The sequence below is a fragment of the Panthera uncia genome, chromosome D2 (genome assembly GCF_023721935.1).
Source record: "Panthera uncia isolate 11264 chromosome D2, Puncia_PCG_1.0, whole genome shotgun sequence".
In the NCBI taxonomy this organism is placed as follows: domain Eukaryota; kingdom Metazoa; phylum Chordata; class Mammalia; order Carnivora; family Felidae; genus Panthera; species Panthera uncia.
Genome location: NC_064818.1, coordinates 53077384 through 53093648, shown reverse-complemented (window position 1 = coordinate 53093648; position 16265 = coordinate 53077384). Strand labels below are relative to the sequence as shown.

At 41.2% G+C, this 16265-nt stretch overlaps 1 protein-coding gene across 2 annotated transcripts in view; it reads left to right on the top strand.

The window, feature by feature from the left end:
• ALDH18A1 (aldehyde dehydrogenase 18 family member A1) overlaps window positions 1-16265 on the top strand; it is a 42171-nt gene that overhangs the window by 1728 nt on the left and 24178 nt on the right. For both annotated transcript variants that reach the window (XM_049645481.1, XM_049645480.1), the window contains exons 2-5: window positions 1262-1377; window positions 9935-10149; window positions 13630-13779; window positions 13870-13974. In XM_049645481.1, the coding sequence (XP_049501438.1) occupies window positions 1290-1377; window positions 9935-10149; window positions 13630-13779; window positions 13870-13974 (558 nt within the window). In that variant the 5' untranslated portion in view covers window positions 1262-1289. The remainder of the gene's footprint in view (window positions 1-1261; window positions 1378-9934; window positions 10150-13629; window positions 13780-13869; window positions 13975-16265) is intronic.

The following is a 16265-nucleotide window of genomic DNA, read 5'->3' as shown; positions in this document are numbered from 1 at the left end:
GGATGCTAGGGTTGCCGAGGAAGTTTTCATGAAGGAGATGGAACTGGAATTTTAGTGTCACAATTTGATTATTTTACTCGTTTGGTGTTCCTCTTAGAGAATTTGTATGTAAATAATTGTTTAGCAACAATTATTGAAGGGATTTATATAAGCAGCACACAAGACCGTGGGCTTTTGTCATGCTCAGTGTTATGCAAACAATTTTCTCTTGGGATCTTCCAGACTGTCACAAACTGAAGTCAACAAAGAGAGCACTTAGCACTTTCTGATGCCTATTGGATGACCTGTCTTTTACAATAGATGTATCCTGCTAATCTCTTCTCTCCCCTTTGTGTGCCTTTGGGCAGTATAAATTGTAGAGCAACACATGCCACTCCTTGTTTCACTTTACTATGGGGCTGACTGCTGGTCTTTTGAGACACATTCAAGAGGGTTGGAAAAAATCCATCCAATCTATACAGCAAAAGCTAAAAAGAAGCCTGCAAGCAAAGAGAGTGCAGTATCTTTCTTATCTTGTGAAAACAGCAATTCTCTTTAGCATGAGAGCTGCAATAATGAGTGACTTATTCTCTGAGTATATGTAGGAGGGAGCCCCTAACCATAATCCATAACTACCATATTCCCAGCTCAAGTTTTTTTCTAGCCATGTGCTCATCCTCCACAAGATGTGCCCGTAGTCATTTGAAATGCCAGTCATTCACAGGCATGGCACCCCCTCCCAGGGATGCAAGAGTGTGCTTTAGATTTCTGTGGGCAGGAGGGACAAAGATGGCAGTAGCCTCTGGCCTTTCCAGCCTCTTCTTGTGTCAGCTAGGGTCAAGCAGGCATTTGAAATACATGGTTTACAGAGTTCTTTTGGGAGGTGATAGCAGGAAGGTAGAGAAGGCCACTGATTGCATGTTAGATCTGTTTTTTGTTTAAGACTCCCTAATCGTGTAGGAATTGTAGTGAAGATTAAGTATCCATACAGCAACATTGTACCTTTTTGTCACTCCGAACATTTATAAACATTTATAATCCGTAGTTTTCATTTGCTTACATAAAAACTAAGGTCCTAGGAAAGGAAGGATAGAGTTGGGACCTGGGAAGGAGCCATTTGTTGTCTCTTTTCTACATACAGAGCAGGTGGAAGTGTCCCTGATACAGAGGAGTTGGAGCAGAAGAGTCCACTTCTTGCTCTGAGAGTATGAGGAAGTGGAAGAAAATAAAATTAATTGTGTCTTATTTTCACTTTCATCTTTTTTAAAACTGCTTTCGACAGATACTTTGATCAGTGACCACATCGCATCATGTTGAGTCAGGTCTACCGCTCTGGGTTCCAGGCCTTCCGCCAGCGTCTCCTGCCCTGGGTCCAGTCCACAGCCCTCTCCAGATCTCGTATGTACCATAGAAAACTTAGACATATATGAGAAGTTTGGAAGTGTGTTTCAAGCAAGGTTTTAAAGGAGAAAAAAAAAAGTAACTTGGCAGAATTGGGCAAAGACAGTAAGCAAGGAAGCAGCCTACTGGTGAAAGTGTTTGTACTTATCAATAAAGTGAAACTTTTGGAGGTGATAGCTCTATGGCATTAATTGTGGTGATCGTTTCACAGGTATATACTTATCTACAGAATCATTAAGTTGTACACATTAATTTTGTGTAGTTTTTTCTGCCTGATTAAGTAATTAAAAGTTTTTCAAGTAAGGTGTTACCTGTAGTTCTCCCAAAAATTTCTACAGGCTATTTTTGTTTATTACTTTTTTTTTTTGTAACTAAGTTTTGAATTTTCAGCCCATTATAGATTCATGTGCTGTTGTAAGAACTAATACAGAGAGATCCTGATGCCCTTTACATGTTTTTCCAATATCTCAACCCAGATATTGGCATTGATATAGTCAATATAAGAATGTTTCCACCACAACATCCTTCACGTTTCTCTTTATAGCTATGCCCCTCCTCCCCATCCCTAACCTCTGGCAATCACTAATTATTCTCCATTTCTATAATTTGTCATTTCAAAAAATGTTATGTAAGTGAAGTCATACAGTATGTGATCTTTGGAGATGGATTTTTTTTACTCAGCATAATTCTCTGGAGAGCCATCCACGTTGGTTCTTTTTTATTACTTAATAGTATTTAATGGTATGAGTATACCACAGTTAGTGTAACTATTCATCCATTGAAGGCATCTGGTTGTTTTCAGTTTTGACTGTTATGAATAAGGCTGCTGTGAGCATTTGTGTACAGGATTTTGTGTGGACAGAGTTTGCATTTCTCTGAGATAAATGCCCAAGAGTTCAATTGCTGGGTCATATGGTAGTTGCATGTTTAGTTTTATAAGAAGCTACTAAACACTTTTTGCAGAATGGCTGTACCAGTCTACATTCACCCCAGCAGTGTATGAGCAGTGCCCTTTCTCTTCATCTTCCCCAACATTTGATGTTGTCATTCTTTGATTTTAGCCATCATGATAGGTGTGAAAGGATACCTTCAGTGTGGTTTTAACTTGCTTTTCCCTAATGGCTAATGATGTTGAACATCTTCTCTTGTGCTAGTTGGCTGTCTTTATATCCTCTCTAGTGAAACATTTCTTTCTCATTTTTAAATAGATTGTTTTTTTATTGTTGAGATTTTGGAGTCCTTTACCTTCTAGATACTAGTCCTTGGCAGACCCTTGGTTTGAAGGATTTTCTCCCAGTTTACACATAGCTTGTTGTTTCAGTCCTTCAACAGGATCTTTCACAAAGGAAAGGTCTTTTTGTTTTGATGACGTCCCATTTATCAGTATTTTCTTTCACTGATTGTGTGTCTGGGGTCAAGTCTAAGCTTTGTGTAGCCCTGGATCCTGAAGATTTTCTCCTGTGTTTTTTCTAGAAGTTCTATAGTTTTACATTTTACATTTAGAAGTGTGATCCATTTTGAGTTAATTTTTGTAGAAGGTGTAAGGTTTAGGTCAGGGTTCATGGTTTTGCCTGTGGACATCTAGTGATTCCAGCAGCGTTTGTTGGAAAGCTATTTGTCATGTTTTGCGGGGCTGTTTTCCCTGATATCAAGTAAATCTTATCAGTAATCTGTCTCTAGATCTTATTGTAAGAGGTCATACTTATCAACTAATCAAACTTATCACTATCCAGAGGAAAAAACCCTCTATTTCCCATTCACATAAAGAAGAATATAAGGGATAAAGGATCAGGGTCTAGAGCCAGGTTCCCTGAGTTTTAAAACTAGCTGTGCTACTTACTTACTAAGTAACTTAGTTACATAAAACAACTATAGATTTAGGTCACAATTTTGTGTTGGGCCTGGCTCGGCTGCAGGGTGGTTCTGTGTCTGTGTCAGAACTCACTGGCTCAGGTCTGATTGTTGAGGTCTGGGTGGCCTCTGCTGGGATGATGAATCATCTCTGTTCCATGTGGCCTCTCATCCTCCAGCATGCTAAATACGGCTTCTTCATATGATACTTTCAGGGTTCCCAAGTAGAACATGCAGGGAAGCCACAAGACCTCTTGAGGCCTAAGTTCAGAATTTATGCAGTGTTACTTCTGCTACATTGTAGTAGTTAACACAAGTCATAGTGCTGGCCCAGAGTCAGGATGGGAAAACAGAATCCATCTGTTGATGGGAGAAGCTTTAAGGTATTGTGGCCATTTTTGCAGTCTGGTAATGTTAACAAGTTACTCAGCTTCTCTGGGCCTCAGTTTCCTTACTTATAAAATGAGTGATAATACTAACAACTAACTCGTAATAATACTTAACTCACGAGAATTCAGTGTGATGCTGATAACAATAGCTGACACCCTTTTTTTATAATACCAGCTAATATTTATGGAGTCTTTATTTTGTGCCAGTTTTTGTTCATGCATCAAGTTGTTTTATCCCCTACAACAGGTAAGGTAATGGCAAATAAGCACAAGGGTTGAGATTCCAATCCAGTCAGTCTAGCTCCAGAACCTATACTCGTCCTTTTATATATCCTCTGCCTCTGTAAAAGGTGTGTGAATACCTAACACAATTCTCTGTATATACTAAATATTCAGTATTTTTATAGTTTTTACTATTGCTTATTCTCATTGGTCTCATTCACAGAAAGAGGCACTTTCTGATCTTTTCCCTAGATTTTTCAATTTTGTGTCCAGATTTTTCTGGATTCTGGAGCCCTGTGTTCACTGACATGATAAGCAGAAGAGCAGAAAAGAAATAAGAAAAGCAAAGTGAGAAAGTATGTACATGTAAACACAGAAGGAAATGGAAGGCCAGGAAGGGAGATAGAAATCCTATCAGGGTCCCCTCTTGTTCAGGCCTGGAACACAGGCTCATTGATTGCTGAGCATCAGTGCATAATGCTGAAAGGGTAGCTTACTTCTCTTCCCTTGGTGTATGATGTGTGGCACTTTTGAGGAATATGGACAACCTTCTTCTCACCCCACTCCAGACACATGTACACACACACACACACACACTCAGTATCCCCTCATTCTAACCAGGAGGAGATGGCTTTTCTGAGGAACCTAGAACCCTAAAGGTTCCTTAGAAGATGGGAAGAGATTACCCATCCAGGGTAATCTTAGATTTTTTTCTAACTAATCAAGGCCTTCGTGGTCCTCAGTATGGACCCTAAAAAGTGTGATACTCTAGAACATAAAAAATGCCCCCAGGAAGGGTAGGGTCAATCTGGCAGGGTACAAGCATTGCTGAACAGGAAACCCAAAAAGCCCTGGATCCCACAGAACTCTCCCTGGTGCTAGAATCCACTGGATGTGACTGAGGCTTCATTTGCTTGAAACCTTATTCATAGTTGTTTCTTCTTGTTGAACTTTGTCAGCTCTGATCGGCTGTGACCCACTTGGCTGCAGCCAGAATGACCCTTGACCGCCTGGCACCAAGGTGTGCTAGTATCTCTGCTGATAAAGATTGTGGGTCAGGAACCTTTTTCATGCTAACCTGGTCTGCTAGATTGTGATTGGTTTCTGCCATTTGATCACCCGGACTGACAAGCTTGTCACTACCTGTGTCCCTAAGGTACCCTCTGCCCCACCCATGCTCAGCACTCTCCAGGACAGGATAAGCCCTTCAGGGACAGGAAAGAAAAATGGCTATCAGTCCTAGTCCTGATAGCTATCAAAGGGTTGCATGATACTTGGGTGTAGCCCAGAGCTTTGTAAATAGTCGCTAATGATCCCAGATCCACACTGAAGAGGAGTAAGTCTCTCCTTCTACCACCCCCTGGCTATAAGTCATTGAGGCCAGAATTATTATGTGTACAGCTTTTAAGCTTAAACCTAGATGTATATGTTGCTTGTGATAATATCCCTGGAAACTGAGCCACAGTACCTGTATTGGTGAACTCAGTGAAAAAAGGGAACTCTCCACAGAACTTAGCCCCAACACAAACCAGCCCTGCAGTCCCTGGGACTCCCACAGCAGGAAGAGACAACTCACCTGTGAGTCCAGTAAGGTGCCGAGTCGCAGTTCTATCCCAGAGGATGGACCTAGTGAGCAGCTTTGTGCCAGGAACTAGACTGCAAGCTGTTGTGAAAAAAGACCATATTGGGGCTCCTGGGTGGCTCAGTCGGTTAAGCGTGCGATTTCGGCTCAGGTCACGAACTCGCGGTCCGTGAGTTCAAGCCCCGCGTTGGGCTCTGTGCTGACTGCTCAGAGCCTGGAGCCTGTTTCCGATTCTGTGTCTCCCTCTCTCTCTGACCCTCCCCCGTTCATGCTCTGTCCCTCTCTGTCTCAAAAATAAATAAACGTTAAAAAAAAATTCTTTAAAAAAAAAAAAAGACCGTATCATCTTGTATCTCCACAAAGCTGAAGCATAATCACTTTTAAAAATGGTAATTTAAGAGACATAAAAAAGGACTCTTTACTGCTTCATTAAAAATGTTCATTCTAAGATTTGTGTGTGAAGGAAGCAGAGGGAAGGAGAACACACATGATCTTCTGGTCCACGAGAATAAGATTCTGCGCGCTTTACCCACCGTTGTTACAGCATAGAGAAAATGATAGAAGTCACATTATAGTTAGAGAAGTTAGTGGTCAGGAGTTAGAGGTGGTGGGTCTAGAGATAGCTGGGAAATCTGTCTGTCAGTGTAAAGGAGGGTGATAATGGTTGATTCGAGTGGAGTAAGTTACTTTGCAATAGTACCATTTTAGAATAATGGTCCAAAAAGTGGCTTGGAATGATTACTATAGTAATTCATTCAAATTTTTATGAATTGCCTGTAATGACACATAGAGAACTCTTGGAGGAGGAGGTACGTAAAGTTTAGTCCTGTTGAGGACCTGTATTACTCATCTTGACTTCCTTCTTGTAATCAAGGAGTCCCACCAAGAGAATGTCCATTTGCTGTGAGTAAGACCATCCATCAGCAAGGCTTCATTTGCCTTTCTGCCTGTGCACTCATTCTTCGGTATCAGTTACAGTTAGGTCAGGTGTGCATAATAGAAAATCCAAAATTAAAATGGCTCAAACAGGATAGAAGTCTGTTTCTCACTCTTTTTTTTTTTAAAGGTTTTTTTTAAGTGTATTTATTTATTTTGGGGGGCGGGGTGCAGAAAGAGGAGAGCGAGAATCCCAAGTAGGCTCTGCACTGCCAGCACGGAGCCCAATGTGGGCCTCAGACTTATGAACCATGAGATCATGACCTGAGCTGAAGTCAAGAGCCAGATGCTTAACCAACTGACCCACCCAGGCACCCCTAAAGATTTTTATTTTTAAGTAATGTCTACACCCAACGTGGGGCTCAAGCTTAGAACCTCGAGATCAAGAGTCATATGCTCTACCAACTGTGCCAGCCAGGCATCCCTCTCTCTTTTGAAAGGAACCTGAGGTTCTCTAAGAAGGGAGGCAGTCCAGGGCTTTCAGAATAGCTCTGTGAAATCATTAGGCATCCACACTCCTCCTTTTTAGTTACTCCAAAGTTCTTGATGTTTTCCTTACAGTCTAAAATTATGTTGGAGCTCCAGCCTCATACCTGTGTTCTAAGCAGCTGGATGGATGAAGGGAAGAAGGAAGCACTTCTCTTTTGAAGGAAATTTCTAGAAATCCCCATAACATTTTCATATGTATCTCATTAACCAGAACTTAGTCACATGGCAGTGTCTAGCTGTACAAGAAAGTTAGGGAAACATAGTTTTTTGACTGGTGGCGGTGTGCTCTGCTCAGAGTCTCTTAATTTGTGAGAGAAAGGGCTAATGGGTAATTATTAAGCAGCCAGGAGGAGGAGTTACATCTGTGAGAAGTGGGGAAGGGATTCAGTGCTTGCCATTCAGCTCTTACTGCTTTACTTTTTTGGCTTTATGCAATATATGTGTGTGTGTGTGTGTGTGTGCGAGCGCAATATTTGCTTCCTTAGAAATCCTGTGTAGTGTTGCAAGAAGAAAGAATCAGGAAAGGATTGCTTATAAGCAGATATCCAAAGGGATTGAAAGTGTCTGACTCCAACACTCCTTGTCCTTTAGAAAGCTGTCAGGTTTTTTAATCATTGTTATAGACACCTAAAATCAGGCTACCATGTCGGAGAGAAAACTTATAGGTGGATTGGTTATGATTTTTTACCACTCATACCAATTACTTTGTTCTTTTTTTTTAATTTGTTTATTCTTTAATTTACATCCAAGTAATTAGCATATAGTGCAGCAGTGATTTCAGGAGTAGATTCCTTGATACCCCTTACCCATTTAACCCGTCCCCCCTTCCACAACCCCTCCAGTAACCCTCTGTTTGTTCTCCATATTTAAGAGTCTCTTATGTTTTGTCCCCCTCCCTGTTTTTATATTATTTTTGTTTTCCTTCCCTGTTTCATATCTTAAAGTCCTCATATGAGTGAAGCCATACGATATTTGTCTTTCTCTGACTAATTTTGCTTAGCATAATACCCTCTAATTCCAGCCATGCAGTTATAAATGGCAAGATTTCATTCTTTTTGATTGCCAAGTAATACTCCAGTGTGTGTGTGTGTGTGTGTGTGTGTGTGTGTGTGTGTGTACCATTTCTTCTTTATCCATTCATCCATCGATGGACATTTGGGCTCTTTCCATACTTTGGCTATTCTTGATAGTGCTGTTCTGAACGTTGGGGTGCATGTGCCCCTTTCAAACAGCATACCTGTATCCCTTGGATAAATACCTAGTAGTGCAATTGCTGGGTTGTAGGGTTCTGTTTTCAATTTTTTGAGAAACCTCCACACTCTTTTCTGGAGTGGTAGCACCAGTTTGCATTCCCACCAACAATGCAAGAGGGTTCCCCTTTCTCCACATCCTCACCAACATCTGTTGTTTCCTGAGTTGTTCATTTTAGCCATTCTGACAGGTGTGGGTTGGTATCTCATTGTGGTTTTGCTTTGTATTTCCCTGATGATGAGTGATGTTGAGCATTTTTCATGTGTCGGTTGGCCATCTGGATGTCTTCTTTGGAGAAGTGTCTATTCATGTCTTTTGCCAATTTCTTCACTGGATTATTTGTTTTTTTGAGTATTGACTGTGATAAGTTCTTTATAGATTTTGGATACTAACCCTTTATCTGATGTGTCGTCTGTAAATATCTTCTCCCATTCTGTCGGTTGCCGTTTAGTTTTACTGATTGTTTCCTTTGCTGTGCAGAAGCTTTTTATTTTAATGAGGTCCCAGTAGTTCATTTTTGCTTTTGTTTCCCTTGCCTCCAGAGACGTGTTGAGTAACAAGTTGCTGCGGCCAAGGTCAAAGGGGTTTTTGCCTGCTTTCCCCTCGAGGATTTTGATGACTTCCTGTCTTACGTTTAGGTCTTCCATCACATTTTGTCTGTGGTGTAAGAAAGTGGTCCAGGTTCATTCTTCTGCCTGTCGCTGTCCAGTTTTCCCAGCACCACTTGCTGAAGTGACTGTCTTTATTCCACTGGATATTCTTTCCTGCATTGTCAAAGATTAGTTGGCCATACATTTGTGGGTCCATTTCTGGGTTCTCTATTCTGTTCCATTGATCTGATTGTCTGTTTTTGTGCCAGTACCAATTACTTTGTTCTTTAATGTCTTTGCTAGTCAGGCTCACTCTCTTTTTTATAATGGTGTGATTTCTTTAAAAGCACGCTTTTTTTTTCCTGATGATGAAAACAATGTGTTTTGTTGCTTAAATTTGAAAGACATAGATAAGAATTAGGAAGAAAATTAAAATCACCTGTAATTCAATAAAAAATAAAAACATTAACATTTTGATTTATTTTCATCTTTTTTCCATGCATTTAGACACATAGGGGGAACTAACGTATCATGAGCGTTTTCCTATGTTATTAAAAATTCTTAGAAAGTTCATTAATCCTTCTGACTTTTTTTGGTGTTTACTCCACTTGTGATTTTTCCTATTATGTATAACACTGATGAACAGGCTTGTGATAAATCTCTTTGTCTCCATCTCCAGTTGGTCTTTTAGAATAAATTAAAAAAAAATTTTTTTTTAATGTTTTATTTATTCTTGAGAGAGAGAGAGCATGAGCGAAGGAGGGGCAGAGAGAGAGCGGGACGCAGAATCCGAAGCAGGCTCCAGTCTCTGAGCTGTCAGCACAGAGCCCAACACGGGGCTCGATCTCACAAGTGGTGAGATCATGACCTGAGCCGAAGTCGGACGCTCAACTAAGCCACCCAGGCACCCCAGAATAAATTTTTGAACTTAGAATTACTGCATCAAAAGATGTGAACATTTTTAAGACTTTTGATACATTTTGCCAACATGTCTTCATGAAAGATTGTTTTGTTTAAATTGTTCACAGTGTTTGAGTGTATCTGGGACCTGTACTGGGTGTAAACTCCACACAATACTGGAATAAGAACATGCTGGATATACTGCCTTTTGATATACTGATTTTACTCCATCAAGAATGATGAAGCTATTTTTTTGGCTAAACTGATTAATATTGTATATTTATCTTTTTAATGAGAAGTTATACATTTCTCTTTTTGCTTGCATTTGACTTTGGGAGCTACAGACCGTGTCCAGCCTTCAGCCATCAGACATGTTCGTTCTTGGAGCAACATCCCCTTTATCACTGTCCCCCTCAGTCGTACACATGGCAAGTCTTTTGCCCACCGCAGTGAGCTGAAGCATGCCAAGAGAATCGTGGTGAAACTTGGAAGTGCCGTAGTAACCCGGGGGGATGAGTGTGGCCTTGCACTGGGGCGCCTGGCATCTATTGTTGAGCAGGTAATTGCCAAGATGGAAAATTCTGGTGAACAAAAATAATAATGGAGTTTTTAAGCTCTCAGTTCAGTTTTGTTTGTTTGTCTTTTTCAACCCTGACTTTATTCCTAACCCACCCTAACCATCAGTTCAGGTTTATCAGCTTGTAAAAGTATTCTGAGTGTAATAGATTTAACACAATCTGAAAACTCCCTTTGCCAGTGAAGGTACCAGTGGACCCCACATCCCAGGGCAAGCAAAGGGGGATGTCAAGGAGTAAAATTGATTTCATACATTTCATGCCTCAGGCTTCTTAGTGATAAGGAGCTGTACATGTCAGTAATTCTTAATTCTGCCTGCACATTAAAATTGTCTAAGGGGCCTGGCTTCACGCTCAGTCTCTGGGGTGGGGCTCAAGCACCTGGATTTTTAAAGTTCCCTGGGTGGCTAACATGTAGTCAGGGTTGAGTATCCAGATGGATGTTGAGCTTTTTTTTGTTCCTGTTTTGCTAAGGTTTTTTTTTGTTCCTGTTTTGCTAAGCCTTTTATTTTTTAATTAGGCCAATAATATTGAAATAAATATGAGCTATCATTGCAAAGATTTTCCAAGTTCAGATATTTGAAAAGACTTATCAAACTCCACAGAGATACCCATGTAAGACTTTCATTTAAAGGCAAAGGATATAAGGCAGCAAGAGAGAGAGAGTACAAGCAAGCATCGGGTGTCCAAGAGACATCTGTGCACGAGCCCCCCAAGGTATTTATTTGCACAGTCTGTCTCACATCGAATCACAAAGAGATCTTTGTACAGGGAATCTTACTTAACCTTTGGAAGGGCTCCAAGCAGAAGTTTCCATTGGGGATTTTATGTCCCACTGACTATGCCAACAAGCCAGGCTGACTGTAGACTATCAGTAAAGAAACTGACCTTAGGGGTCAACATGGGACTTTTAGACTTCAAACATCGCATTGCAGATCCACTACCTATCTTTGCCAAGAGCAGGTATCAGTAAACTTTTCTATAGGAAACTTTTTCTACAGAAGGCCAGATAGTAAACATTTTAGGCTTTGTAGGCCAGATGGTCTCTGTCTCAAATACATGTCTCTACCATTGTAGCACAAAAGCAACCATAGACAATATGTAAATGAATGGACATAGCTGTGTTCTAGTAAAAAGTTTATTTACAAAACCAGGTGCAGGTGAGATTTGACTTGCTGCGTATAGTTTGCCAGCTCCTGACCGAGAGTCAAAAACCAGACATCCAGGCATTATGGAGATAAAACTAGAACTTTTTCATTCTATCTGTAACTCAACTGTGTCCTCCATGACCATATTTTTAGTTTTTAAAAAACAGTTTCTCTGATGAGTTGGTGACTGCTAACTAAAACTTGATGGAATTTTCTTTTCAATATTTTTTGTATTAAGCAGTTTTATCAAGTCAGCCTCTCGGATTTAGTCCATCAGATCAATTCAGTTGAACAGATATGTATAAAAAGGCTACATTGTGAGAGACTTCACAGACGTGTAACTGTTATCTCTGCCCTTGGGGAGCCAGAATCAGGACTTCCAAAGCACTTAGGTGATTGTTCAAGGCAGTAAGTAATCAAGCAGGTGGGCCCAAACCTTTATTGATGTTTGTATCTTGCAATCTTTGGCCAGCCAGTGGAGGCCACTTTGTTGGCTCCTGAGTCTGTCTGTCATGGTCAGATGCCTTGGATAAGACAGTTGACTCTGCATATTAGTAGTGCCCTGATCTAGAAAGCCCTTCCATGAGGTCTGTGGGTATCTGGCGACCTAAGCAAATCATTACTGGAGTCTTCCCACTGTTTTCATCAAGTTTCTCCTCTGCACAATATCTTCAGTCTGCTTTGGAGACCACCACAATTCCTCTACATGGCTTCTTGCCTACTGAAATGATCCACTTCATTTCCCATTCTCCCTGGTGAGACCACCACCACTTTCAGGCTTACTTCCTCTCTGGCCCACCAACATGACGTACTCATTCCTGTCCTTGTCCCCCACCTGGAATTCACTCTTAGAGCCTCCCCTTCCTTAGAATCACACAACTCCATGGGCACCACTCACACTGTGCACTTAGCAGCAGGGAACATTTCCCCTCTGTTGGTGCAAATCCTACCACTCATGAAGGCTCAGGCTTAGTACCAACTCTCCTAGGAGGCCTCAAGAATAACTACACTCTCGCTTGAACTTCCCATCTCTGGTCCCCTCAGTCATTTGACAAGCTAAAAAAATTGGGTCAGTGTGAACACCGATCATATCTTTTATATATATGTATTTCCTTAATGTTTATTTATTTTTGAGAAACAGGGATTAGAGAGGCAGAGGGGAGGGACAGAGAGAGAGGGAGATAGAATCCCAAGCAGGCTCCATGCTGTCAGCACAGAGCCCAATGTGGGGCTCAAACTTACAAACTGTGAGATCATGACCTGAGCTAAAACCAAGAGTTGGACGCTTAACCAACTGAGCCACCCAGGCGCCCCTGGATCTTTTATATTAAAGAGTTAATTGAAATGTTTTAGGTGACAGTGGTTTTTTTTTGGGAGGGGGAGGCTATGCATATATATTCCCTGTCTTTTAGCAATTACAGTGCTGCTGAAATATTTATAGATGAAATAATATATCTAGGGCCTGGGATTTGTTTGTATTAAAATAATGGGGAGGCTAGCTGTAAAGGCAGTACTAGAGAGTGGGAAATTGCCCTGAGAAATAGTTGAAGCTAAGTGATGGGTACATGGGGATTTATAAAACTGTTTTTACCACTATGGTTAAGTATGAAATTTTCTACTATAAAAAGTTATTTTTTATAATCACGGTTTATCACAGGTGTTTGTGAGTTCCTGAACCAGCTTATAGGGCTCAAACATCAGGAAGAATGGACATGTTAGGAATATGGACTCTATTTGCAGCTTGAATCTTTGATTCTTTCAATGTAGATCTGTCCAAAGTAGGGAACAAAGTGACCACAGCTAGTTCTAGGTAGACAAAGCAGGACAAGGTCAGCATCTGTCCCTGCTTTAGCCCAAGGGGACTCATAGGGATCAACATACCACAGAAAGAGCCTCAATCTCCCAGGTTATACCTTAGAACCTAAGAAGCCATCTGCTAAGTTTACACTGCAATTCTTAGACTTCTTTTTCTGGAACAACTAGGCCTTCTGCATTATAGATTCCAACAGATACCATCAAGTTCTGTGGATGTCAAATCTGCCTGCACACCAGAATCTCCTTATTAAAAATTTCTGATCTCTGCTACCTCCTCATCAGATTTGAGGCAGCATGTAGGAATCTGTATTTTTACCAAACAACCTGGGTGATTCTTCCACAGCCAGCCCAGCTGGTCCATAAGCCAGCATCTGGGATCCACCCAATTGTCTGTCTACCCTACCTGAGTCTCTTGTGCCGGTAAGGTAGACTCTACCTCTCTGAAGAGAGGAAGGACATGATAACAGTGATTTGTGGTGCCTTTTCCTTCGTCGATGTCAGGTGTCAGTGCTACAGAATCAAGGCCGAGAGATGATGCTGGTGACCAGTGGAGCCGTGGCCTTTGGCAAGCAACGCTTGCGCCATGAGATCCTTCTGTCTCAGAGCGTGCGGCAGGCCCTGCACTCAGGGCAGAACCAGTTGAAAGAGATGGTGAGTGGTGCTTCCCCACACCCTGTAACAGGGGTCCGCAGGCCTCCTTCCCTCACTCCCAGTCACACCATATCTATTTGTGTGTTACAGGCAATTCCAGTCTTAGAAGCACGAGCCTGTGCAGCCGCCGGACAGAGTGGGCTGATGGCCTTGTATGAGGCCATGTTTACCCAGTACAGCATCTGTGCCGCCCAGGTGAGAGACTCACCTTTTTAGAGAGGTGTGGGGCCCGTGAGAGTGATTGCCGTGGAGCAAGAGGGTGATGAGTGGGGGCTCTAGAGCCAGACTGCCAAGATACAGTCTTAACTCCATCACTTGTTAGTTGGGAAACCTGGAGAAAGTCTTTTGGTCTAACTTTTTTGTGCTTCAGTCTCCTCATATGAAAAGAGAAGATAATATCAGTGCCTACTTGAGAGGGTTTTTGGAAAAAGTCAATGAGAAAATCACATGAAAAGCATTTAATGTAGTGTCATTCTCAGTAATTATTAGTACTTGTTATGGTACTAATAATTCTTTTTTTTAATGTTTTTTATTCATTTTTGAGAGAGAGTGAGCAGGGGAAGGGCAGAGAGAGAGGGAGACAGAATCAGTCGGAAGCAGGCTCCAGGCTCCGAGCTGTCAGCACAGAGCCCATCATGGGACTCAAACTCCCTAACCACAAGATCATGACCTGAACCGAAGTCAGATGCCTAACCGACTGAGCTGCCCAGGCGCCCCTATACTGATAATTCTTCTAGCTACTACTCTAAGTGCTTATACTTTTCCCGAAGACAGAAAAGTTAGATGTCTTTATTTCATGGGCTTCTTTGACTTCAGGTGGCTTGCCTCTCTTTGCACCTGGTTGCCTTCTACAATAAATTTCTAATAAACACTGAAGGAAAGAAAGATGCTTTTGGTGGGTTTTCATTTATTCAGCAAATATTTATTGAGCACTTACAGTGTACGAAGAAGTATGCTAGGCATTGGGGATACTGTGGTGAACAAATCAACCATGGTTCCAGTCTTTATGGAACTTCTACATTTTTAGTGGTTGCTCCAAATGTTCTAGAGCCTTCTTTCCACATTGTACTTTTTCAATTGTATTTTTAATCATCGATACAACTACACACTAGAAACATGTAAATGTTACAAAGCAGCTAATAGTCACTTCACAAAACAACTGAAAAAATTGAACTCCCCAAGTTACTATCTTCAGACACCTTTGCTGCCTCTGATCCCACATTTACACAGATGTTATTTGACATAGGTGATGTTATATGTATATATCCTCTCAGGTTTTGCTCTTTCATTTCCTGCTGCTCTTCTCTTTCTCCATAATCTTCACAGTGTTATCCACAGTGATGTTGTGGTATTGTGCCAGAATGTCCTTGAGTGAAGTGAGCTGAAACAGAAAGTCATGGACTTGTCCACCTGTTGCCTATAGCTGAGGACCCCACTGTCTTAGATTTTTTTTTTTCCTGTTAGTATGAATACAATAGAAATCTTCATTTCTGTCACCCATTATTGTCAGCTTTCTTTTGCACAATCCAATGACAGTCTCAGTCTTTAATGTTTTTTATAAGTGCCTGGAGCCAGATGAGGAAACTTAGGTCTAGGATCTGTGCTTTTGTTTTTTTCCCACGTATGATGGTTTTTCAGGTTTTTTGGTTTGTTGTAATGAAAGTAGCTTTAAAAGTCACTGCATGTCAGCCATGGCTTCCATTAACATTGATGTGGAAGAGTTCTGTCCCCTCCATTCCAGCAGGCATCCGTCCATGGGCCCTTCTCTGTCACATGTTTGCCTTCCCTGGGGATCTTACTGCAAGAAATCTTTGCCCTTTGTACTTTCTCCTATGGTTTCTTGTTGTCTTTAGTAATCCTGTTGTAAAGACCATTATCAGTGGCTTTTGGAAATCTCCACTAAGTTGTTTGTCACGTTAAAGACTCAAGTACAGCAGCTTATTTTTTCTTCATAGAAATAAAATTAATGTGCATCTTAACAGACTGCCCTTCTCCACAGACATACTTTTCTCTCTTTAGGGCTCTTGTCATCTATCCCTTTTTTGTTAAACTATTTGAGCAACAAGTATTTTCACTGGACTTTTATACCTCCTATTTGCCTCTCCTACACACATTTACTTTATCATTTGACCTTTCACCTGCATGGCTAGAGTCTATATGTTCTGTTTGACCCAGTCCTGTTTTTCCTGCAGGACTGGACTTTCCTGAAAAGGAGTTCATGATCTATTCTTACAAAAGATGTGCCCCATTCCACTTTCCCCAAACCGTCAACAGTTTTATTCTCTAGCTCAGCAGCTCATGAAGGGCCTGACATTTCTAAAGTACTGAACAAATTTTGAGTGAGTGAATTATTTCCTTTAGTCATGTTACCATTTTATCTTCCTCACCTACATTTTATATGTCATTAAGGCTGCTGTTATCTTCTCAGTTCCCGTAGCCAGACCCTAGCTCAGGGCTTAACCATTCCCACTGTTACTGTTTGGGTA